Here is a 26263-nt window from a genome sequence, read left to right on the forward strand (position 1 = left end):
ATAAAGACAAAGTCTGAGTCCTGTTCAGTCCCCCTGAAGGCATGAAAGAACTTGGTGTTCTGTGACAAAGAATGAAGAGATAGTCCACCTCCTTAGTGACCTTGACTTCCGGAAGTTGAAGCAACCAGGAGCTGCCACACCGCCACACCGGATAAAATAAGACAGGTCCTGAGCACATGCGGTTGGGAGGTAGAGGGTGGCAGCTCAGACATGGCTGGTGGAAGTTTAAGTTGATGGTCATTTTGGAGATGATTCTGTCTGCTTGGAGTTTCAGCTGATGCAGTCCCAGGGCAGAGCAACTGGTCCCCAGTTTTCCTCCAGCATGCTTTCTGGACTGACCTTCCTTCTGGCCAGCCACACCCTCATCTTGCACTAGGTCCCATTCAGGAGCCACATACACACCAGTTTCCCTTCGACCCTCAATTTGTGTGTGTGGGTAGAGGGTATGTATGTATACATATGTGTGTGTATGTATTCATGTGGGTGTGTACATGCCTGTGTACATATGTGTATGTACATATGGGCCAAAATTCAGTGTCAGATGTTGTCCCCAATCACTCACCATCTAATTTTTTTGAGACAGGGTCTCTCACTAATCAATTCAGCAAGGCTGGCTGGCCAGTGAGCGTCAGGGACCTGGCTGTCTGTGCATCCCTCTTTACAGACTTGTGCCAGCGTACCTGGCATTTGCATAGGTGCTGGGCATCTGAGCTCCCATCTTTGTGCGTGCAGGGCAAGAGCATTACCACCTGGACATCTCCCTAGCTTCTCGTTAGCTCATCTCTTTCCCTCCCAGAGTATGGGAAATGTGCAGAATGTTTTCTCATACCCAGAAAACAGCATCTGCCCCTTTGCAGAGCCAGCCTGCCCATCTGTTCTTCTCTCGGAATAATTTCCTCTGGCTCCTCATAGCGCCACGCTCCCTGTCCTTTGCTCTCAGCGTGACAGCGCCGTGTCTTAGCCCCTCTCTTATTCCTCTTCAGTTAGGCACTGGTTCTCTCACAGATGGTGGAAGAAAATGGTATAACTAACTGTCCTGTCAATCCCTCAGCCCCAAACCACGTCTCTATCAAGGTCAGTGATGATTGCATCAGCCAGGGAAGCCCTGTCGTGTGTGTGTGTGTGTGTGTGTGTGTGTGTGTGTGTGTGTGTGTGTGTATGCACGCATGTGCATGTTTGTATATGTTGCATGTGTGTGCATGTATGCATGTGCGTGTGTGTGCATGTGTGTGTGTAGGCAGTTCCCCAGTCTCTTCTTAGTGTGAAATCACATGCTGTATATAAACGCCATATGTTGCAACACTCCTGTTACACATACACAGTTACTAGTAAATTGAGGTCCACTGAGAAAGAAAACAATTGGTCAGTCAGTCCCTCTTTGGTGTCCCCAGAGCCCTCTGAAGAGCTGCAGGGCTTCCTACAGTCCATCTCCCAAAGATGTCTCTCCTGCTGTGAAGGTTTCTGACCAGAGCCAGATTAACCTCAGTGCCTGAGAGAACCATAAAACATCTCTCAAATCTGAGCTTCTCAAATCTGAGCAAGCCTGTGAGCGAGAGACCCAGGATTTCAAGCAGAGGGAGGTCTTTAGTCCATTCAGTATTGAACCTGAACGCAGTCTCCATGTTGGGTCTCGGCCATCCAGTTCTATTTGTAACCCAGTATACTCTGGTTTCCTGACATGCCAGCTGCTTCCCCACAGATGAACGAGTCAGGGCATTTTTTCATTTCAGGTTTAGGTGTTAGAAAACCTCTTTGTCCTGCTTTCATGGTGCTATAAAGGCCCCCGGTCACCTTGGTACAGGTTCACTCTTTCAAAGCATTTTCTGAGTGTCTTTAGTATCAGCAGCAGACATCGGCCTCACAGAGATTCAGTGGGAGCTAAGCTAACTTCTAAAGAAGCCAGTAGAGAATATCGATGCAGATCCCATCCCAGGCTGGGTTAGGTTTTCTTGGCTCCTTTGGTCATAGGATTCATAAGGAGTTCGTATATCTATGTGTTCACGTTAATTAAAAGTCCCTGAAGTAAGCTACCTCTGTGGGAGCCCAGACACTCAAAGAAACTGAATTTTAAAACTTTGCTATTTTGAAAGTATTTTCCAAGTGCTTTGAAGCTGAACATGAAATTTCACGGTCTACCTGTGAAATCAGCGTTCCCTCCCTTCCGAGAGTGTGTAGCAGTGGGGACACCTTCTGGAGCTACGGAGAAGTGGCTGTGTCTCCCAGAACTCCCTTTAGATAGCTTCAAGGTAGATTCTGTTAACTATCGTCTCCTAGTCCTCTCCCAGCTAAACTCCTGAGACATCTCCCCAAGGGCAAGGCCAATACTGTCATCTCTTCCTTAGATTACCAGGGAAGGTTCCAGACAATGCATTGCAAGTTCCTTGTGTGGGGGATTGCAGTGTGTTTTGGCCTGGGAAGATGTGTTTTGTGACTTACCACCAAGACAGTGGCCAGTGAAGCGATCCAGGAACACCCGCACCTGCGGCTCAGCAGGGTTGCCAGCAAAGCAGTTGAGAGTTTGAGCTTTGGTTCAGTCTAACACAGCTCAGTAAATTGCTTGTTCTGTTTCATCATTTGAAAAGCGGTGGGACTTAATGCATCCTGGTGTGGAGATCAAATTGGGCAGTGCTATTCAGTGGTACCTGGCAGGATGCTGATGAGCAGTGATGGCTGTGGTTACCTGACACAGGCTCCGTTGATGTATGTACTTCCCCCACCATCTTCCCTGTGGCGTTTTCCCCACCATAATGGGGTCATGGCTTCTCAGCCTTGCACACTGGAATCATAGCAGGAGCTTCCAGACGCTGAGTAAACCCAATTTCTGCGGTTGTGTCTTAGGCATCAGTCTTTAAAGACCCTATGGGTGGCCCCAAAGGACAGTCAGTTTGTGTCCAGCCCTAATCCCTGAGGGATTTGAGTTTCAGCTACTCAGCTCTCAGTTCCTCCCCTTGGCACACATGGCCAGGTGGAAGTGCTGGAAACATGATGGCAGCTGAGGACTGAGCAAGGACTGAGGCAGGCTCTTCTCCCATAGTGGCTGTGTCTGTGGTTGGCTTCCCCCTCCTCATGGGGCCCAGCTAGAATGAATGCCAGCAGGGATGGTTCCAGCAGCCGTATCAGTTTCTGTCATTTGATTTCCCATGTAGGAAGAACTGTGATGTAAAACCACAAATCTAGGCAGTAAATGCTGGAGCGTATGAGAGACTTTGAGCTTAGGAAGCAGGAAAATGTGCCATCGAGTCGTATAGTTCAGAGCAACGGTTTTCATCTGCTCCCTTGAGAAATGGGGGGATCAGTAGATTATGTTAGAGAGATGAAGGGAGAGGAGGGGAGGGGGAGGAGGGAGAGAAGGGGAGGGGGAGGAGGGAGAGAAGGGGAGGGGGAGGAGGGAAGGAAAATAAAGAGGAAGGAAGGGAGGGAGAGCTGCTCAAAAATGAGAATCAGAAACAAGAGGAAGAAGAGATATTTTAACCCTAAGATATAATGAATATATATTAATCGCCACACTAGCTGGTAAACTAGCTGTTTACATCACATTGTCTATAATGCATCGCCGTTGGCCAGAGAAGTCAAGAAAGACCAGAGTCAGGGGCTGAAGAAAATAGATTCTACCTGATGTTGAAAGGGGGCAGCATTTCCTTGTGAAGATCTGTGTATATAGGAATTGGATAGATCACTGAGGTCATTTTTACACCATCCAATGCAATGCTTAGAGAAACAAGATCGCATGTGTATGTGTGTGATGTCCCTGTGTGGCCATCTGTGTGTGTGCACATGGGGAAGCCGGAGTCCAGTTTCAGAGGTCACTCTCTCCCTTATTTTCTGAGGCAGCTTCTCTCCATAAACCCAGAGCTCGTCATTTCAGCTCGAGTGGTTGGCAAGCCCCAGAACCCCACCTGTCTCCTTGCTGCCCTCCATGACCAGTTCGTGTGTGAGTAGGGATAGGGAACATAACGTGGGTCCTTGGGCTTGCCCAGAAAATACTTTACCCACTGAACTATCTTCACAGGCCCCAAACAAGACCTTTCTTGCTCTTTTTAATACAGGAAATTAGCAAGTCATTTTCCCCTCTGATATCTATGTAAGTGTGGTGTGTGTTAGCATACCATAAGTATGTAGGCGCATGTGTATTCACAGCCATGGGAAGACCCAGGGTTGACATCAGGAGTCTCCCCTAATCCCTCTCCTCCTCATTTATCCAGGAAGGGTCTCCCAGTTGAACCCATAGTTCACTGGTTTGGTTAACCTACATAGCCAGTTTGCCCAGGGATCCCGTTTCTGCCTTCTGAGGATTGGCCTCCCCACCCACCCACCCGCATTCACATGGGTGCTGGGGAATCTGGATTCTGGCCCTCATGCTTGCGCAGCGAGCACTCTAGCTGCTCAGCCATCTCCTCAGCCTTGTAGGACTTTCGAATAGAATTCCTCATTCAGTAAATGTTGAGTGAGCATCACCCTGAAACTCAATACAGCGTCACGCGCTAGGGAAAGCATGGCGGAGACAGGTCTGGCTGCTGAGTAGGTTACAATGTGCCGACTGGGAGAGCGTGAATATGACCCCATAGGGTCAGGGCCCCCAGTGAAAACGGTGAAGCTAAAGCTGAAAGGTTACATAGCCATGAATTGAATACCGGTGCAGAGTGCAGAGGGAGAGTGTGTTCCACGGGCCGACAATGAGAAAGCCCTTTCTTGGCACTGAGAGAATTTCACTGAGACCTGGGCAGGTGAGGAGAGTGGAGAACGGGAAGGCTGGGGCAGTAGGGGAAGAGTTTGGCCATGAAGAGCTTTATCAGAGCATTGTGTACTCAGTTATAGCCACACTCCGATGCCTCTCTCTGACACACCAGCCTTAGGATTGCCGGGAGCCAGGGTCTCTCCTCTCTGGAACTGTGAGCTACTGGTATGGTGGGTTCCTTATAGGCAGAGGCTGGGATGGTGGTTCTGCAAGTCAAGTATTGAGGGGAAAAGCCTCAGGAGAAACTGTACAAGAGTGAGGGAAGCTAGAGAAAATGGAGGTACCTCAGTCAGTCCCACAGGGCGCTCTGGGGAGTGGGTTGAATCACCAGAGTTTGTCCCACTCACAGATGAGGAGGCTGGGCATCACAACCATAGACCAGTCCTTTGCCTACCTGTGAGCCCTTCCTACAGGAAGACGTAAATGTCCGGAGAAATTCTTGGTGTTGTAAGGCTGTCTCTATCAGGGCAGGTGCTCCCAGAACCCACAGCCCTGGGCAGCGAGCACATCCTCTTAGCAGGGGATCCAGACATGGGCCATCCACGTCCACCTCATCACTTCAGAAAGTAACATTTGCTGGTTCTCCTTGTCCAGCCAGGAAAAGCCCATCTGCAGGCCTTTACATAAGGCCAGAGGCTGCCCTGACCCTCTCTAAGGGACACTTCCAGAACCCAGTGTAATGGACCAGCAGTCACGGTGTGTACTGCGAAGCTCCCTGTCCTGACCACCATCTCTGCCCACCACCTGGACCTCACTGCCCAGACCTGAGTGGATGTCTGTCACCTCCCGTCTACACATAGTTCTCTCCTGAGAACTACACCATGCAGCCGAAGCACAAGCTCGTTCTTGGCTTTTGTTTCGTTATGCTGCGCTTGCCGTGCACGGGGGACTGGAAATAAGCATGGTGGACCTTTCTTACCGTGTGGCACAAAGGTTGGTATTGAGCCTGGCTCGGTGCGGCTCATCAGCCTGTGTTTGACGCTCAGAGGATGCTGCCATGGCCCATGGGTGTGTCTTCTTCTGTCTTCAGCGATTCTTCTAGAATGGGAGCAATATTGATTTTTTTTCTTGATTGCTGCACACTCTCTTTTAGAAATAATGGAGTCTAATCCTGTGAGAGCCAGCACGACAGGAAAGCAATCATCTATACCTGAAGGCAAAAAAGAATCTTTTTTTTGGGGGGGGGAGAACTATACCAATGTTGGGTTTGGATGGGGGGGTAGGTTTTAATAAGTTAAAGCCTCCATTCTGCTAAAAGTCTCATTAGATTAAACTCTTGCTTGTTTCCAAAGAGACCTCTCACTTCCCAGTCGAGGTGTTGTTTTCCCCGGGTGTGCAGACACTCCACAGCTTTGTATTTTTCCTTGACAGGCGTTCCCACATGCTCTCTCTTCAATCTGGAAGACATCCCGGGGGAAGAGTGCCAATGCTGAATGAGAGAGTGATGTTCTGTGCACAGTGACCCAGCAGAGGGTCCCCCCAGGCATCTCTGCTGACCTGGGGTGATTTAATAAGTGCTCAGAACTGTCCTTTGCTGCTTTTCACTGTCCCTAGCTGGTGAGGCTGTGGTGTTAACCCCACATTAATTATCGGCTCTATCCTGAGCTATCACAGCGACTTCCCACCCATGGTGGCTGCTCATCACTGGGAGCATCTGGGACAACTTAAGACTAACTCCTGGGCCGTACCCTGAATCTGCCCAAAGATGGGGCCGAGCATCTTTATTGTATCAAGTTTCTCGGAGATTTTTTTTGTACCCACCCAACTGAGCGACTCTGCCAAGAAATCAGAGTCAACTAAAGACATCTGTTCTAGAACAAGCTCAGTGAGAGCTCAGGAAAGATAAGAACATCCTAGATGGGGGCGGGGGGGAGGGGAAGTGCAGCACACTGCTCTCCCGCTCTCATTTAACCACCTGCCCTGCCAGCCAATCGAATGTCCACTGAGCGCGGTCTCTGTGGAACAGAGTTTGTGCAGCAGGGCTGAGAAGACCCTGCCCTCCAGATGCTCATGGTTCTGTAATGAGCCCAGTTACAGATGGTGCCAGCCCTGGGTTTCCACATGGGAAGTAAACTGATCTTCCTCCCTAAAAACAGCAGGCAATGTTGCCTATGCTTGGAGCCTTCATTAGGCAAATAAATAACACTGCTTTTTTTCCCCTGTTGATTTGTGAAATGAATTAAAACTAAGATTTCATTTGTAGTAATCATGTAAAACATTCCCTTAAAAAATAGGCCTACTAGTATAGACGTAATGTGCTGTCACCATGTAAGCATTGAATGGCTTAAACTGATCTGAACACCAAGTGTAACTGTTTCTCAGTTTCCTTTCATGTTATATGTGCATAGGTCGTATAATCCAGCAGCTCCCTACAAAGGAACTTATGGAAAAAGAATGAGCCAGCCAGTGTTCCTTACTATAACAAGCGCCTGAGTTAGTCATCTGATAAAGAGGAAGGGCTTGTTTTGGCTCACGGTTTTAGAGGCATCAGTCCCATAGTTGACTGATCTTGTTTCTTTTGGGCCTGGGACAAAGCAATACATCATGGTGGGATATAAGGCAGACTAAAACCATTTAGCTCATCCTGAGCCATAGAGCCAAGGGAGGAAGAAGAGAGCTTCCTTCTGCCATCATCCCCTTTAGTGTAGTAATAAGGGCGGTGGGGCTGCATCCCCAGCACCCTGGCTGCCTGGCTAGCTTATGCCCGAAATAACAACACACAAACTGTATTCATTTAATCACTGCTTGGCCCATTTCTATCTAGCCTCTTCTAGGCTAATTCTCACATATTAATTTAGCTCATTTCTAATCATCTGTGTAGCACCCCTAGGTGCGCTTACCAGGAAGATTCTAGCCTATGTCCAACCTGGGTCGGAGCTTCATCGCGTGTGTCTGCCCAAGAGAGGAGAGGATGGCGTCTCTGAGCTCACTTCCTCTTCCTCCCAGCATTCTGTTCTGTTTTCTCCACCCACCTATGTTCTAAGCTATGAGCCCAAACAGTTTGTTTATTACTTAGCCAATGAAATCAACAGATTGATATATGACACTCCCACATCATTTCCCCTTTTTCTGTTTAAACAAAAAAAAGGAAGGCTTTAACTTTAACATAGCAAAATTACATATAACACAACAGTTATCAAGTAAAAATTACAATAATCTTTATCATAACTAAGGAAAAACTATAACTATAACTAACTATTCTTAACTCCATCAAAGACTCCAGAAAGATACAATATTACCTAAGCAAACAAGAAAAAAGCAACTTTTAAAACTCTAGAAATGACAGAGACATCTCTTTGCCTGTACAGTCACCCAAAGTTCCTCTGTACTGTTGGGGCATCCATCTTCGGCCTACAGGCCCTTAGTTTCCAGCAGACATTTCCACAAAGCAGGAAATTTCAAAGGCAGTCACTATCTGCTTGTCCTGAAGAATGTCTTGCAGACTCTTTCATGAATCAGGAACCCCGAAAGACCATCTCACCTTTAGACAAGTTCAGCAGTCCTCTCTCTGTGGGTTCTCTGTGTCCAGTTCATGCAACAGTCCAGGCAAGAGCAGTTTCTTGCCCAAATGGCTATCAAAACTCCATAAGGATCCTCTTTGATGCCCATCTTCTTCTTGAAATAGATTGGTGCTGCCAGGAGCAGAGTGTCTCATTGTCATGAAAAGTCCTAAGTTATTAAAACATTAAATGCCATATTCTGCAGTCTTTGAAAGATATGAAGAATGTCTATCTAACTGAAATGTATCTCTATATATCTAGAAAATCTAACTAACATGACTACAAGCTTGACCATTACTGATGATTATCCATTAACCTATTTCGTAATTATACATTACATTTTTAATGAACTACACAATCACAATATCTTAATCAATAGCAGAAATATCCATATACATATAACAAAATTGACCTTAAATCTCTATCAATAAAGCAAAATCTATACTAATGCAAATTATTCATACCTATATCATATCCCCCTTTAAATGTAAAAGAACATTTATGAACAATTTTTGGGAATATGGGCACAGTTTTTTTTCTCCAAACTGCTTCCTACTGAATGGGGGCGTCGTTAATTAGTTCTTTCATGGCATAACCTGTGTGCTAGTTTCATCTCAGTTGGCAGTTGAGCGAAGCAATTTTCTGAAGATGTTCACAGAAACTTTTCAGGAGGTCGTGGTCTATCATACCATATCAGGATAGATGCAATACACAGGGTCTGGTCCTCTGTGAAAACAAAAGAAGACCCTTTCCAAAGCATCATATCCTTAGACCCAAATTCTGAAGTCATACCCTCATGATATCCATTTTGGTTCCACTTGGCAGCCCATGTAATGAAATGTCTCTCTGTACTTAGCTCCTTTATAGTCAAAAATTTTAAAGAAAACACAATGTACATAATCCAGACTCTCTGTGAATTTTCCATTTTTACGTGGCTTATTTTTCTTTATTTCTTTTAATCTCTTAACTCCCTGTACTCTGTCTCTTTAAAGACTTTACCTCTTTTTTTTTTAAACCATTAACTTTATTCTCTATATTCTTTTTCTTCTCTCTCCCAAGCCTACGTACATTCATCCAACAGTGTGACTCATTCAGTGGTCTGAATCTGTCCTATTGTGAATCTGCAATTTTTTACTATCCAGGAGCACTTTTGATTTGTGCCTTTAAATCACTAGGCGTGCTTAAAAATCTAAGCTGTGACATTCCTAGGTCAAAAACAGGTACTGCCTGCTAGCCCCGCCCAGTCCAACATGGCGGAGCCGCTCATGCCTCTGATCCTTGCACATTGCACCACTAGAATGGTGGAGCTGCTTATGCCTCTGAGCTGCGGCACGCAATGTCCCCCTTTTAGGCACACAGCTGTCTAGTTGCCATCAAACAAATCGTAGCACTTTACTCCAAATGCTCCATTCAAAAGCTCTGTCTCCCGCAGGAGCCAGACAGAGATTGCAATGGCGGCACAGCCCAGAAAGCCAGCATTTTAAAACAGCCAGTTTTTTCCTACTGCTGAGTCAGGAAAATTTCAAAATGGAGGACATACCATTTTGTGCTAACTCTGGGGCCGCCAGGTAGGAGCGGCACTCAGCACTTTAATTCTGAGACTGAGCGTGCAGCACAGAAATTCTTTTCATCCAAGTTACAGCCAAATCTGACACGCAGAGCCTGCACAGTCTGAAAACACGTCTCTGTCGGCAGGAATCCGCCATGCTCTTCCGCCTGCCTAAGCCTGATTCTGCCATCTGCCTGGCGGGGATTGCTGAGCCATTGGCAGGGTCTCAGAGCACTCTCCTTCCGATCCCAAGCGGGAACACAAACATCCAGTCCCATAAAATCCATTGAAATGCTTTAAAGCCAGAGTTCATGCTGGCAGCACAGCCCCAGAAAGCTGCGCTTTAAAATGACACAGTGTTTTTTCTGCTGTTGTTGCCGAATCAGGAAATCTCTCTACAGCACGCCACCAACAAACAGCAAAAATCTGAGTTAAACTCTCTCTCCCTTATTTTTAAGCCTTCTCAGGTTTTTAAGTGGATTTAGTCCATCACGTCTGGGCGCCATCTGTTGTAATAAGAGCGTTGGGTGCCGTTCTGTTGTATTAGGTGCGTCCCCAGCACCCCACTGCCTGGCTAGCTTATGCTCCGAAATAACAACACACAAACTGTATTCATTTAAGCACTGCTTGGCCCATTAGCTCTAGCCCTTACTGGCTAATTCTGATATCCCGATCAACTCATTTCTAATAAACTGTAGCACCGGTCTTACCGGGAAGATTCTAGCCTACGTCCATCCTGGGTCAGAGCTTCATCACGTGTGTCTGCCCAGGAGAGGAGAGGATGGCGTCTCTGAGCTCACTTCCTCTTCCTCCCAGCATTCTGTTCTGTTTTCTCCACCCACCTATGTTCTAAGCTATGAGCCCAAGCAGTTTGTTTATTACTTAGCCAATGAAATCAACAGATTGATATATTTTGTTTAAACAGAAAAACGGGAAGTGATGGGGGAGTGTCATATATCAATCTGTTGATTTCATTGGTTAAGCAATAAAGAAACTGCTAGGCCCATTTGATAGGCCCACCCTTAGGTGGGTGGAGGAAACAGAACAGAAGGCTGGGAGAAAGAAGCTGAGTCAGGGAGTCGCCATGATTCTCCCACTCCAGGCAGATGCAGGTTAAGATCATTCCTGGTAAGCCAGCTCGTGGGCTACAGCAGATTATTAGAAATGGGCTAGTCCAAGTGCGAGAGCTAGCCTAGAAGAGGCTAGATAGAAATGGGCCAAGCGGTGTTTAAAAGAATACAGTTTCTGTGTAATTATTTCGGGTAAAGCTAGCCGTGGAGGCAGCCGGGTGCCGGGGACGCAGCCCGCCGCTCTTATTATTACAACACTTTAGTGACCAAGGGCCTTTAGGTCTTGCCTCCCAAAACTTCCACCACCTATGAGTAGCACTGAGCCACAGACCAAGCCTTAACATACAAGCCTTTGGGAGAACATACCAGATCCAAGTAAAAGCAGAGAATAAACATGTGTCCACATAAAGACTCATACACAAATGCTCATAGCAATTTTATTAATAGCATCCAAAGGTTAGAAATAGCTTGGGCGTCCAACAACAAGAAAATAGGTTAAGTATCCATATTACGGAGTGCTACTCCATTTTTTAAAACAGTACTGTTCCACATACCAACACTAATCTCAAAATGTTCATGTTGAATCAAAGAAGCTAGGCGCCAGTAAGTATAGATGCCAGACAGACTCCATCTCTATAAAACTGTGGGCAGAATGTATCCACCGTGCCATAAAGCACAAATCCACAAGGACGGCATGTGAATTCTGGGGAATGATAGTCTGTCTACACATGGGGCAGTAGGTATTTGGGTCCGTGTATTTGTAAAATTTCATCAAACCATATGTTGATGAGTTTGTTTTCTAAGTGAATCACACCTCCATAAAATTGCTTTATTAGGTAAAATTGGAGATGCAGAAATCAGAACGTGGTAATAGGGTGCCCATAATTTAGGAAAACGCACTCCAGGCCTCAGTGGGAAGTGGGCATCATCCCAAACAGATGAGGAGCTGTGGTGAGCTGGAGGCTTTCCTTCTGCACAGGGAAGATAGGACAGTGTCAGGGCCTTCTGCTGAGCCTGGGCTCTGATGTGGCCAGGAGGATTGGATAAGTGAACTGGGTTGGAACACAGAGTAAAAGATGGGGAGGAAGAGGAGGCCAGAACAAGAAAGAAGAGGAGAAGGCACAGAAAGAAGAGGAATGGGAGTGAGCCTTGGCCTTGGCCTTAGTGACATCTGAAGGCCTTTTTAATCTAATGGGTGACACCTTACTAGTAGCATGAAAGACCAGCTCTCAAGGTTACTCCCAGGGTTTGAAAAAAATCTCCATGGTGTAAGTGAAACTGAACTCAGTCTCTTCTATCTGAGAGCTACTGAATAAACTCCCACATGTGCTGTTGGAATCATGTTCTTTATCTATTTTTCTGTCCTCTAATTTTCTTCTAAGTTCTTTCTAGTTCTCCTTTGTTTCAATTCTCTGTTCCAATTCTCCCTTGCTTCTCTGTTCCCCTAGCTTAAATACATTTTTTAAAGAAGGCTTGAGGCAACAAAAAAAAAATGTTACAAGAGTTACATCTTATTGGTCATAGCACATTCCTTCATTAATTGGTAAGGATGAGCCATTTACCATGGCAACACAAGGTTTCAAGGTTCCAGGTATATGACTGTGACCAGAGGCTGGGGCACAGTGCCCAGGTGAGAAAAACCACAGCGAGATCTGCACAAAGAATCAGGTCTTATCAGCCAGACTTGGCAAGCGAAGAATTGACATAATTTTTAGGTTGCTTTGTATTAATAACCTTGGTTAGACATCTGCAACCCTGACCTTGTGCATATCTGTAAAGTTTTTAACTTTTGATCCATTTACAGAAGCATTCAGTCTAGTTTGAACTTGCTCCAAGGTTAAAATGAGCTAACTGTGTATAGTTTGAGTAAGAGAAACATAGCAGGCTTTTAAGTGTCTTACAGCACTTGTGGGACAATAGATGTAGTTATGAAGCATATCCTAGTATATTTTCTATACATCAAAATTATACAGCTTAGTGAGAAGTCATCTTCCTGACCATCCCAGATATATGTGTCCATAAGATTCAGATGCCATCATGAGATAACACATACACATCACATGAGATTACACGCTACAATGCAGGTATTGGAGAGATACCATAGCTGCTTTTGCATGTGTGAAATTACAGACAGGACAACAGTTTCCAGAGTCGGTGGTCCCACAGGTCTTGCCTGGATGGGATTCTCCTCCATCAGAGAAGCGCTCCTCTGGTGGGTTGACATCTGGACACTAGTTATCACCTGCTGCAACTCCCACAGCCTCTGACAAAACCTGAACATATGGGCTTCTGTACTACAAGTGCAGCCACCTAATTTCCCTGAGCCCCTTTACTCGGGATGTGAGTGGCAGCAGAGCTCAGCAATAGGGCCAGCACTGGGATGTGTTAAGCAAGGGGCTGAGGAGTCAGCATTGTAAGGGATGGGGTCATTGTTTTCCAGGACCCCACATAGCTCACCCTAGTCCCAGCTCTGCTTTCTGGTTGTCTGGGAGCAGACCCTTATTCATTCCTGACTTGGCCTGGCCATGTGGTCCAGGCACTGTCTCTGGTACCCTGTTAGAAACAAGTCCCGGAGCAGCTCATATTCAACATTCAGCCAGGGATGAGGGGGAAAATGGTATAGGGGATCTCAGGGGTCAGTGTTTGCTCAGAAGGGAAATCCTGGATCCGGGCTGAGATGGGGTGAGGCTGTGGAGATTTTTAAAAGACAAGTACAAGAAAGCTCAAGGCTTTCCTTCTAGATCTTTCCAGTATAGGATATGAAAATGAGAGCCCAGGGGCCAACAATCTTCAGTTTGCAATGCGTCCTTGCCTTGGTAGGTTTGCACCCTGCATCAAGCCGTACAGCGCTTTGACATCCCAGATGGAGTCTGTCCCAGCAACCTCAGTTATCGCCAGCTCGCCAGCAGCCCCGCCGATGGTAGAGTCTACTGAGATGGACTTTAGCGATTCTATCAAGTAAGTAGGCAAGGCCAGTGTGGTTCTTTCCTCTCACTGAACTTACATTCTCAACACCCATCCCTCCCTTGTCCATGCAGACACATCGTAGTCAACAGTTAGAGGGGTAGATTCTGTGTTAGACCCACCACTGACTCTCTGGGTTAGAGAGCTGGGAACCATCCCTACTGTCCAGTGGCATACAGAGTTCTGAATCCTGGGGGACTAAGTCCTTTCTTCCCATTGCTCCTCCACAGAGCAAGGCTCTGCCTACAGGATGGGACTCAGGGTAGAAAGCAGAAAATAACATCACTATCCACCTATTAAACGCTGTGTCCTCACAACAAACGCTCTGAGTCATTATGAAATTTAGCTAGATATGGTGGCACATGCCTGCCATGTCAATATTCATGAGGCTGAGGCAAAAGGATTATGAGTTTGAGGCCAGCCTGGGCTATATAGTGAAACCCAGGCTCAAAAACAAAATTTAAAAAAAAAAATGTGAACTTGAACATTGAGGACTGAGGGCTTGTCCAAACTGTATGAAGAATTGCCCATGCTTCCCAGGATGCTTTTTTAAAAAATAGAACATGAACCTGATGCACCAGGAAAGGGTGTCCTCTTGGAAACTGAGCAGTGTAAAGGCTCACTCTACAGCTGAGCATTGCCATCTGAGCTCTTGGAGAAAGTGTCCCTTCAGTGATACTCTAGACTTACTCTGGGATATGGCAAAGAGGAAGGTGGGGGATACAGCTAGACTGATGGTGATGGCTGCCAAGTGAGTGATTCTCTCATTTCCTCCAACTCCCCAGGACTATCCTTATGGATGATGAAGCTGGACCTGAAGAAATCAAAAAGCGCGCAGCCTCCACCGTGATCTCAGAAGTATGGTCCTTTACTTCTGCGCAGGGCTAGCAAGGAAAAGGTTCTTCCCAAAGCAGAGAAGAGATAGGGGCAGTGTGCCATGCACAAGACTGGGATGGAGCTGGCATGGGGCTGGGTAGCTTTGTCCAGGTGTCCCCAGAGTGAACACCTCAGTGAGCACCTGGGATACCTCGAGACACAATTTCTGAAAGTGAAAAATGGGCATCTCCAGGCTCTTCCCCCTCACTACCACGGGGCTGCCAATGGAAAAGTACCTTTCTCAGGAGCACTGTAGCATCTGCAAAGGCGAGCTGAGAGCTAGCTACAGGCCAGGGAAGTAGCTCAGTGCTTAAAGTGCCGATTGTACAAGCATGAGGCCCCGAGTCAGATAAAAGCCAGTCTCTGCGCCACACATCGGTAATCCCAGCACTGGAGTGACGGGTGTGGAGACAGGCCTACAGTCTAGCCGAACTGGTGGTGAGCTACAGATTCGGTGAGAGACCCTATCTCAATAAAATAAGGTGGAGAATGATCAAGATGTAAACATTGACATATTGCCTCCACATACATGTACACACATAGGTACTGGCACCTGCTCTCCCATGTGAACACAATAAACATATGCATGTACATAAACACTCCCATACACAACATGCACACAATCCACATACATACATTTAGAATCTATACCCTTCAATACTCCCTCAAGAATAACAGACGAAGAAATCCATTGGAGACACAAAGTTCTCCACTAGAAAGATATTTTTATTACACCTTGGAAATAGCAGGAAAAAATGAAAAAGAAAGCAAAATGAATTACTTTGCTAAGACACAGTCATGGCAAAGAATACACATGAGCAGAGATTTTCATATGTACAGGCAGTGGAGCAAACCTCTATGACAAGTAACTTGGAAGGTGTTTCAATATTTAAAACACATTTTTCCTCCTTTAAATTATTCTCCAGATATGCCCCTGTGTTTATATGCAGATGTTACTAGACTTGTACATCACAGCTTTCTTTAAAAAGACAAGAACATTTTGGAAAGAACAATTCTTCCAACAGAAGAGTAACTGAATAAGCCAAATTGCATCTGCACAAGGCAGTACAATGGAATGTAATTCTATTATAAAAAACCAACAGATTCTCTACTATAAACTTGAAAGTATTAAATACAAAAGTGCTAGGTAAAAACGGGCCACCACTAAAGTGTGTGCATAGTGTTCAACCATTTAAGTCAAGGCAAAACTATATAAAAACAAAAACTAATAGTTATTTTTTTAATTTTTTACATATGTGATTTTTGCCTGCATGTGTGTATGTGCCCCATGTGCATGCAGTGCCCACAGAGACCAGTAGAGAGCATAAGATCCCCCGATACTGGACAGATGGTTATGTGCTGTCAGGTGGTTGCTAGGAATCGAATCCAGATCCCTGCAAGAGCAGCCATTATTTCACCCACTGAGCCATCTCTCCAGCCCCAACAACTAGCACTTACTGAATACTTAATAAACTTTGCATAGTTGTAAACATTTTTTACATTGTCTCTGTTGGTGGGAACCATTATCCTTTCCCACTTCAGTGAGAGGATGTCAAGCAGTCTAGCCAGGAGACTTGGCAGTCTATGTTTCTGAAATGGCAAAATAGATATATTTGCGTACGTATAGAATATCTAAGAAGTACAAGCATCATGAAGGCAGAGGTTTTCTTTTTCCTGTTCTGGTCACCATTTTATCTCCAGAACCTAGAACTGGTTCATAGTGTATATCTTCCATAAGTTCTAGTCAAATAAAGCCTGAAGAGGTGGCTCGGCAGTTAGGAGCATTTGCTTCTCTTCCAGAGTGCATTCCCAGTGCCCACATCAGGAGAGCCACAGCCACCTGTAACTCCAGCTTCACAGCATCTGGCATCATCTCTGCCCTCCATGGGCAACTCCACTTCTGCACTTACCCATTCTCAAATGCATGCATAAATACATCAAAATATTTTTAAATAAATTTTTAAAAATTAGTCAAAAGAAGAAAATAATCAGGTGGAACCTATCAAAACCCAACCAGTGATTACCTAAGAGACAACTGAAGAAAGAGTAAGGAATATTGGTGGAAGTATTATTTTCTTAGCTATATACCTGTTTTTAATATTTTAAATTTGTATCATGAATATGTACCAACTACTTTTAATATTCTAAGTGATGCTCTTGAAGACAATTCCATCACATGGGATATAGACAGACACATATAACACAGGACAGAGATACGTACATACATATGTACTATATATAACCTATTAATTGTCTTTTCTTTCCTTAAAGTTTTCCCTGCTTTTTAATGTCACACATTTGTCTTCTGAATGTTCACTAATATCCATCCTCAGAGATGCTTGTCATCAAGAATTCATTCAGTACAGAAAAATCAAAGCAAAGCTCCTCTGAATCCCTTCATTCATAAGAAAACTACTAGTGAACTGCTTGGCGTCTCCCAGATACTGCTTTGCATATGCAAACCTCAGAATGAGTCTGCACCCATTCCTGCCTTCAGGCTGTGACTCACACAAGGCTATGCAATTTCACATGAATGAATCCACCTTTTCTCTCATTCCTGGTCGACAAATACACATTGTGTCGTCCTCTGTGGGTAGAGAGGTACCACGCACGCTTTATTTAAAGCGTGCTGTCGCTGGTGGGCAGACAGCTTGCTTTCAGAGCTCCCCTGTTAACATAACTCTGCTGTGTACATACATATATGTACATTTTGAGCATTGTCCAATTATTGTCATAGGAAAAAATGTTCCATTTTTTGAATGGTATTTTCACTTACATATACTTGTGTTGGGGAGGGTATATACACATGTGTGCAGTGCCCATGGTGGCCAGAAGAGAGACCCAGAGCTCTTGAACTGGGGTTACAGGTGCCTCTGAGCCACTCAAGATAGGTGCTGGGATCCCAAACTGAGGTCCTCTGGAACAGCAGTACCTGCTCTTAGCCACTGGGCCATCTCTCCATCCCCCGCGTCCCAGTCCTGTCATCATATCTGCTTTATTTCCTCTCTCACAGGGATGGAGAGGTGTGCACTGATGACGAGCTGCACATGCTTGCTAGCTTTTCCTCCCTTTTCCATTTCTAGGCAATAAAATACAGCTCCGCAGAAACAGAAAGAAGCCAGAGCCAGGCGGACTACCCAGAATCCCTGTGGATCTTTGAGCAGGAGGACATGCTTTCCATCGGGATAGAAGAAGTAAGTGGTCTCCCGGGGTCCCTGATTACCCAGCACTGATATGTCTGAGCACCTGCTCTGTATTAGAACCGAGCATCTTCCCAGAGTGTCTCCACTGTTACCTTCATACATGTCCAAGAGTTCAGTTAAAAGTCCGGAATGAGTCCGCTCACTGACAAAATTTAAGTCATCTGCTGCAGACCCACCACCATGACCGCTGTTCCCATGTGGGGTGACTTCCTCTGCAGGTGTTTGACATTTTGCCCCTCTACGGAGTTCTGCGGCCATACAGCAGCCATCAGATATCATTTACCTTCTATGGGCACTGTGACATCATTGCAAAGGCCAAAGCTCTGTGTGAAGTGGAAGGAGGGCCAACCTATGAGATAGTCCTGAAAGGAGAGGCCTCCCTGGTCAGCTACTCCTTTGACACCAAGGACATTAACTACGGACTACAGGTATTGCAGACTTACACATGGCTTGTAGCCCTTACCCTTGAATCATCACACATCAGTAATCAGCTCCCCTGCCCCGGTCCCCCTGTTTGCAACCATTTTCCCTTGCATTTCTCACTGTCTCCTCAAGTTAAACATGAGAAGATGCTCGTTTTTCCGTCCAGAAGCTGCTGTGGTCCTTCTCTTTCTCTCGTTAGCACTATTTTCCCGCACCCCTCCATTTACAATGCCCGAGGCTCTTTGCTGCACTCTCCCACACACCCCACATACATTCAGCAGCACCCAGTATTTCCAAGTCACCCACCTACGTCCCACTCAGTCACACTAATCACACTACAGGACTTCATCGAGCCACGCCTAGATTTTTGTTTCGATGTTTTGGGGTTTGATTTCTAGAGGCAGGGTCTCATGCAACCAGGCTTACCTCACACTCACTGTGCAGCCAAGGGATGACCTCAATTCCTGATCCTCCCACCTCCGCCTCCCAAGTGCCAGGATTACACACATCCCAGTCAGGAGCTGTGGGGTGTCACACAGTTTACCCTTTTGTCCAATCAGCCCCACCTGCAAGATGTTTGTTGCAATGAGTCACTGGTCTGGCTCAAGGCCTCTGACATACCATCGTCACTGGACCCTCACCGATGCTCCTCTCAGATATCCTGCTGTTGTGTTGCCCCGAGTTATGGAAATGTCATTCCACAGGGCCAGACCGTCATGCACTCCCGCAGGCCATAGATAGGGCAGACAATAGGGTGGGCCAGCCAACTGACCAGTATCTTACGGAGTGTCTGTGGGGCACATGTGCTCATCCCCTTTGTCAGGGCAAGAGCAGAAGCCCCAGACAGGTAACAGCCCTTCTTCCTGTTCTCTCTTCAGCTGTTTGACCATGTCACGGAGCGCGAAATCACACTGAAAAATATTGGGAAAGTTGGCTTTGAGTTCAAGGTTCTGACTAACTACCGGTCTTCGCCAAAGAATCTTCTCCCTGGAGTACCACTTATCTTGCCTCTGTCGGTGAGTCTGAACTGAGAGGGCTCACACCAGAGAGACAAGCCACACCCAGGCTGGGGGAGCACTACTGCTAGTACGGCAGGTGTGGCTTTTTTTAGTTAGAACTGAGAATTTGGAGTCAACTATGATGGTGCACATGTGTAATCCCAGCATTCAGGAGGGCGAATCGGGAGGACCAGTTGTTTGATGGAGGCCAGTCTTGACTACTTAGCAAGTTTGATGCCAACATTGGTTATATGAACCTCGTCAATAGACGGATTGATGGATAGACTGATAGAAAGATAGACTTAGGGACATTCTTCATTAAAGAAACATTTATCAAGTCCTACATTACCCATTTCCAGGTACCATGGATGCATGGTGAACTGATTAGATACAACCTATGGATTTTCCCCATGATAATCATTGATTTTAGTTGGATGTGGTACACCTTTAAAATCCCAGCACTCTGGAGGCATAGGAAGGAGACCCTTACATTTAAGGTCACCCTGTATGATGAGATACTATTTCAATGGTGGGGAGAGTGTTTCCCACCAGGATCAAATGTCCTTGCAGTTCCTGGGGGCTTCCCCCATACAAGCTGTACCAAAGCAACTTTTCCTCTGCATGTATGAAGACACCCACAGCCTTGAAAGAGTCACTGTGGCTTTCGAAGCAAAGGGAAGTAGCTCCTGATGATACTGTATTGATCTCACAGTTTCTAAAACCTTTTGTTGAATTTTTCTCCTCCTGAAGATGACACATGATTTTTATAAAACACTAGAAAATATTTTTTAAAAAACTATATTATTAATTTATAGTTATTCATAGTCTTTTGGGGGCTTTATTTTTATTTATGTGGGTGAGTGCCCAAGGAGGCCAGAGAGGGACGTCAGATCCCTCAAACTGGAGTCACTGGCGGTTAGGAGGCACCTGACTCGGGTCCTCCAACAGCGAAGTGCTCTTAGCCGCTGTGCCATCTTATCATCCAGAGACGAGGAATGCTGTTCTCCCTGACATGTCGTTCATACCCACGTCCATCGCCAGCCCCTGTGGCCTTTGACCTGTGTACCCATATGTTGACTCCATGCTATTGTCATGGCTGTGGCTTTCAAACCCCGGTTAGGAGCTGCTAAATCAACTCCCTTCATTCTTCTCCTGATAAGCCTTAACTGCTCTTCTGAATTGGCATCTGTGATTCCTTTTCCTAACTTCACAAGTCTAAGGCTGACCTTTGTTTATTAAAGAACAGTGGAAAAGGCAAGGCTGTTTATATATATATCCATTAGCTTCACCTCATAAGTTTTTGGAAGATGACAGTTTTAAACAGGAAGAAATCAGGCTGGAGAGATGGCTCAGTGGTTAAGAGCACTTGTCGTCACACCTTTGTTATCAAGTGACAATTGGTCCATAAACTCCTTCTTTGTGCTCTGGCCAGCTTGGGTGTAAGAAGTGAGCATTTCTTTCCTTTCTGTCGTCTGGGATAATTTGCCAACTGATTGCTTTCTGAGAGGCTGGCCAAACTTGTTCAAATGCCACATGTGCCTTCTTCTCCAGGAAGATTCCTTGGACTCAGCAATAAGTCATTCTCACAACTATGATTTATTATAGCAGAAGGGCACAAAGCGAAATCAGCAAAGGAATGAAGCCCAAAGACAAAAAGTCAAAAGCGAGGCACACCTGAGAGGATGCCCGCCAGGGAGCCCCACGGGACACTAAGTCCCTGCCTTAGCTATTCTGTTCATTTCTGTGACAAAATACCAGACCAAAAAAAAAAAAGCAATGAATTGGGAGGGGAGAAGAAAAGGAGGGCTAGTGGGAGGAAGGAAGGGCAGAGGAAGGAAGGGCAGAGGAAGGAAGGAAGGGCTTATTTGAGAAGGAGTATAGGCCATCACCATGTGGGGCCTGCAGATTGTCCACATTGCAGCAGGAGCCCGAGGTGCTGGCGACAGTGTCCACACTCAGGAAGCATCAGGAGAGGTGGATGCCACTTGTTAAGCTTGCTTCCTCATGTTTATTCTCTCCCGGACCCCAGCCCATGGGACAGCGCCACCCACATTCCGGGTGTGTCTAACTTCAGTTAAGCCATTCTGAAAATACCTTCACAGATGCACAGATGGATGTTTCCATGGTGATCCTAAAGCCAGTCACGTTGACAACAAAGCTTAATCATCACAGTCCCCCAGTAATAAACTGTGGTGATGGCTTGAGAGCTGCCAAGGACTCACTGGAGATGCTTGTCACCTGGGGGCTTCTGCCTGTCACATAGCAAAATTCCCTCAGAAATCAAGCAAGGAGGTGACATAAACTGTACTATTTGCACAGATGCGTCAAGGTAAAGAATGGCAAGAACCTTCCAGAACTTTGGCTCCCAGATGCTAATCAAGGGTCAGCCTTGCAAGAGGCCTTTCTGGGGTCCAGAGCCTTGAAGCTGCTGTGACAACCCCTTTTTTACCTAGGGCTTCTCTTTCTCTCTGAATGGGATTTTCTCTGCGTGTTTTCCCTTTGCAATATGCCAACTGTCCTATTATGAAGCCAAGTTCTTAGCATGCAAACAAATATTTGCAGAATGCATAATTGCCCATGCATATTCAGTGTATAGCAACGGAGAGACGTCTGCCCAGCAGTACTGCATGAGAACCGTTCTTATTGGGAAAATGCATTGCTAAGCTTTGGAGAGAGAAGCTAAGACTGCCCTCCTCCCAGAACAGTGAGCACAGGAAAAATGGCTCTGCGGGGAAATGAAGAATTGTGTGGACTTCCCAGGGGAGGAGTGAGAAGAAGGGAGCAAGATGCTTTGAAGATAAACCCTACCAACACAAGCATGGCACCCTTTGCAGCTGGACTGTGCAGTGCACACACACACCACATGTGTGTAACCTCACACCGTGATTCATGAGGGTGAGGGTCTTGTGAAATTCAGGAGTGAGCATCAAAAACACAGCATATAAGGAAGCCTGAGAGTGGAGAGAAAGAGCAATGGCTTCTCGCAGGAATGGTGACAGGCAAGCGTCACTCTCAGTTTGGGGATGTGAGATAAGTTTATTGACTTTGCTAGGGTTAGAGTGTCCCCAGCACATGTGCATTAAATAAATTATAGCTCAGCATATGTCAACATGTTAATAGTCAATATGTCATTGTTTTATGATTATTTATGTTGTGGCTTATTTTTTCTTACCCTCATTCAATAGTTTTTCCTCAAAGAATATGTATTACTCCTAAGATATTAAAAAGTGGGCAAGGGAGGCAGGCATGGTGGGGCACAGCTGTGATCCCAGCTCTGGGGAAGTGGAGACGGGCAGATCCCTAGGGCTCCCTGGCAGCCATCTTAGCTATGATGAATTCCATGCAAATGAAAGACTCTACATCAAAAGCCAACATCACGCTCTGAGGAATGGCACCCAAGGTTGTCCTCCTCCTTGCACACACACACACACACACACACACACACTCAGAGAGAATTCAAAAACTATGAAGATACAAATCATACTCAATCATAGATACTTCCTTAACTAGAATTTGGCCAGTATTACTTTCCCAGTTGAGGTTCCAAAAGAACTTTGCTTTTTTCGCAAGCTTTATTTAAAACTGGCCTAGTTGTGGCTAGGCAGATGGCACAGTGGTTAAGAGCATTGACTGCTCTTTCGGGGGATCTAATTTCAAGGGCCAGCATCTACAACCGTCTGTAACTCTATTCCAAGGAATCTAATAATCTCTTCTGACCTCCACAGGCACCAGACATCCATATGGTCCACAGAACCATTGTGTACATAAAATAAAATGATTTAAGTGGTGCAATTAGATGTAATCCATGACAACTTGCCTTTTTTGCCAAGCTTTATGATTTTTAAGAATCACCCATATTGTCGCATCATAGCTATAGTTCACTTATTTTCACTGCAGAATAGTATTCCTTTCCTAGTCATATTGAAATTTCCCGTCTTCCATTGAAACCACATTTAATTATAGAAGGTGAGTTAGCCAGAAGTTTCTCATTAGAAACAATCCTACCATGAATTTCCCCATACATATCTCCTGACCCAAAGGTAAACAGATGTTTTCCTAGGGACTTCTGCCAAAAATGAAATTGCTAGGTATATTGCCAAAGTCCAGCTTCAGCGGGGTTCGGGTCCCAAAGAGGAGGTGTGGAGTTGGCAGGGGAAGAAATGGACAAGCGCACATCTGAGGGTTCAGCAGCTTTCTCTTAATCAAAGAGACTTTATTTATATAGCATGTTGACTACATAAGTCATTTGGCAAGCATCAGGGCCCCAGATCTCGTTTTTACTTCTCGGTTAAATGTCCAAGGTAGAAAAGCAAAGTATACAACAGACAGTCTTACCTGAAACAACATCTCAGACAGCTCTGTCACATCAGGAAGTGACAAATTTCTCAGGGTCTGCAAGGCATAGACCTTCTGTTTTTCCAGCCTGTGTCCAGACTGGCAGCTCATGCGGTTACATTATGTTAGACAGTCCGAAATTGTTTTTACCTTACCTGTGTTATGTGTAGCATTGTTTAATGTTTTCTAAAATGCAAGATTTACTAAATATAATAAGCATTTTATTAGCTGATTATAGCATTTTTCTGTTCCTCAGTTTTATAGCAGGAGCCTGTTCTTTGCATAGGCTCCCAGGAAGGAAGGTTCTGGTCTCATTCTTTTTTCATCAGCCCACATTGTTCTTATTTCCTCTATATTTTCTCCAGTATTGGACAGTAGGTATACCTACGACGTCTGGTGTCCAGAAATGAGCAAGATATTTCTTAGAATCCACCCTATTGATCCCACAGTCCTTGGGGCAAAAGGCAGACCCTTCCTTCTGTGACTCACCTTTCAGGCCTTGACCCCGTCTTCAGAGTTTTATCCCAGGAACGTGAATCCATTTCCCCGGGGGCTGCATTAGCAGAAAACTCCCCATTATGCACAATTGCTCCTAAAAGCAAAAGCAGAAGCCACACGCTGGTAGCCAAATCTCTTGATGAGGTTTTTCTGAAACTTTCTCAAGCAGCATCCTCCGCCTCAGAACTCAAGCTGTCCCTTGTGCCATGGTCCGCTCCAGGGTATGGTCTTCTTTACGTGATGACATGAAATGTTTTGTTCTGTTTCTTTGTGTTGGGTTTAGTCTTCAGACAAGGTCTCTCTAGGCAACCCAGGCTGGCCTCAAACAAAATCCTCCTGCGTCCACTGAGTGCTGGGATTTCATTCCTACACTGCTGTGCTGATGCCTTCAGGGTTTCCTTCCCTGTGTGCTTACTGCTCTCAAAGTCCCACAAGAGGCACATAAGCATCGCCTGTGGTGCGCGTTCTCACCCAACTTGATACATTCTACCAGCTTTGTGTTTTAAAAAGACAAATTTAGTGTCGCCTTCCTTTGCATTTCCCTCATGGCTGACAAAGGTGAGGACTTCCACTGTCTGAATCTGGAACAAAAAGAATCCTGCAGGTAATACCACCACACTTGCTTTCCAGTTACACCGCAGAATCAAGGGGATAAAAGCAACTGGGCACTGGCACCAAAAAATAAATAAATAAAACAGTATAAAACCACACACATCCAGTTATCTGATGTTGTTGTTGTTGTTGTTGTTGTAGAAATGCCAAAAATACACATCAGAGGACAGATACTGTCTTCAACAGCTGGTTCTGGGAAATCTGGGTTTCCCTGGGTGGAAAGTGAAACTAGGTCCCCATCTCTCTCCCTTCCCAAATTCAACATCTAATGGAGCAAAGACCTCAGGATCTAATTGCTAGTCTGGTAGGGTGTGGCAGTGCTGCGCACTTTTAATCCCAGCACTGGGAGGCAGAGGCAGGTGGAGCTCTGTGAGTTCGAGACCAGCCTGGTCCAGCGAAACTGCTAAAGGGGGAAAAAAGCATATTTCAACCTCTAGGTAAGCACAGGTGAGAGCTTTCCGAATAAGACTCCAGAAGCACAGGGAATAAGGTCATCAATGGACAAAGGTGTTTTATGGAAGTTAGAAGCTTCTGTACTGAGAAAATGTGAAGTAATTGAACAGTCAGCCCACAGAGTGGGAAAACATCGCTGCTACTGACTCATCCCACAGAGGACCAGTGTACACAATACACAAAGCTCAAAACCCAGACATTAAGAAAGGAACAACCCATTAAAATGTTTCTGTTTTAACACTCTGTTAAAATGTCCCCTGTGTTCCTCTTTTGGGCAGTGCCTGTTCCTCTGCTGCCTACTTCCCTGTATTTTCTTGTCATTTTTCCTACAGCTCCTTGGGAACTGATCTTGAGGGTAGTGTTTCTAGCCATCCACAGGGAGCGTAAGTCCGTTGCACACTGTCCAGCTCTCTCTGATCTCTCTGCCATGTAGGGTTTTATCCGCTCAAATAAGGAGCAGGTGCTGAAAGTTTACTACTTGCCTGGAATACCTGAGGTCTTCCAAAGAAGCTTCCAGATACAGATCGCCCACCTGGACCCAGAAAATATCACTCTGTACGGAGAGGGCATCTTTCCCCGAATCAGCCTTGATCTGCACAGGAACCTCCGAGGTACTGTCACCCACTGCAGTAGCGTACCCCCAGATGACAAAAGCGACCAGTGTTCTCTTTGCCTTTGTCTGCATCTTTGAAGGCTCGCGGCTACTCACTTTGTTTGGTCATTTTATTTGCTTGCAAAACCTTCTCCAGTACTCTTCTGTGTTGTGCCTCAGTTGCCAGGGGTTGAGGACAAGAAGTAAATTCGACTCAAGCTGTGACCATTGCAAACTAAGACTCCAGGTCCGTTTTGCCATCATTAAACTCCCTATCAAATGGAGAGGTTTGGACCAGTGTGTGTCCCTTCCAGCCAAAACTTCTCTCCCAGTCTCCTGTCCCAATAGCATGCTTTGTATCTTGGTGACAGAGCTGGAGTCTGGGTACTGTCGGGTGTAGTAGAACTCCCAGAACAGAACCGTCACAGGAAGCAGCCACACCCTGTAGACCTTCA

At 45.7% G+C, this 26263-nt stretch overlaps 1 protein-coding gene across 1 annotated transcript in view; it reads left to right on the plus strand.

Annotated features, from left to right (window-relative positions):
* The window catches only part of Hydin (HYDIN axonemal central pair apparatus protein), a 291897-nt gene that overhangs the window by 154666 nt on the left and 110968 nt on the right, over positions 1-26263 (plus strand). The window contains exons 23-28 of the mRNA XM_041650001.1: positions 13675-13812; positions 14604-14676; positions 17778-17888; positions 18116-18325; positions 19199-19336; positions 25650-25827. Of these exons, the coding sequence (XP_041505935.1) occupies positions 13675-13812; positions 14604-14676; positions 17778-17888; positions 18116-18325; positions 19199-19336; positions 25650-25827 (848 nt within the window). The remainder of the gene's footprint in view (positions 1-13674; positions 13813-14603; positions 14677-17777; positions 17889-18115; positions 18326-19198; positions 19337-25649; positions 25828-26263) is intronic.

Source organism: Microtus oregoni, unplaced genomic scaffold (genome assembly GCF_018167655.1).
Source record: "Microtus oregoni isolate MIOR12 unplaced genomic scaffold, Mior012 000004F_ref0000308, whole genome shotgun sequence".
NCBI lineage: Eukaryota > Metazoa > Chordata > Mammalia > Rodentia > Cricetidae > Microtus > Microtus oregoni.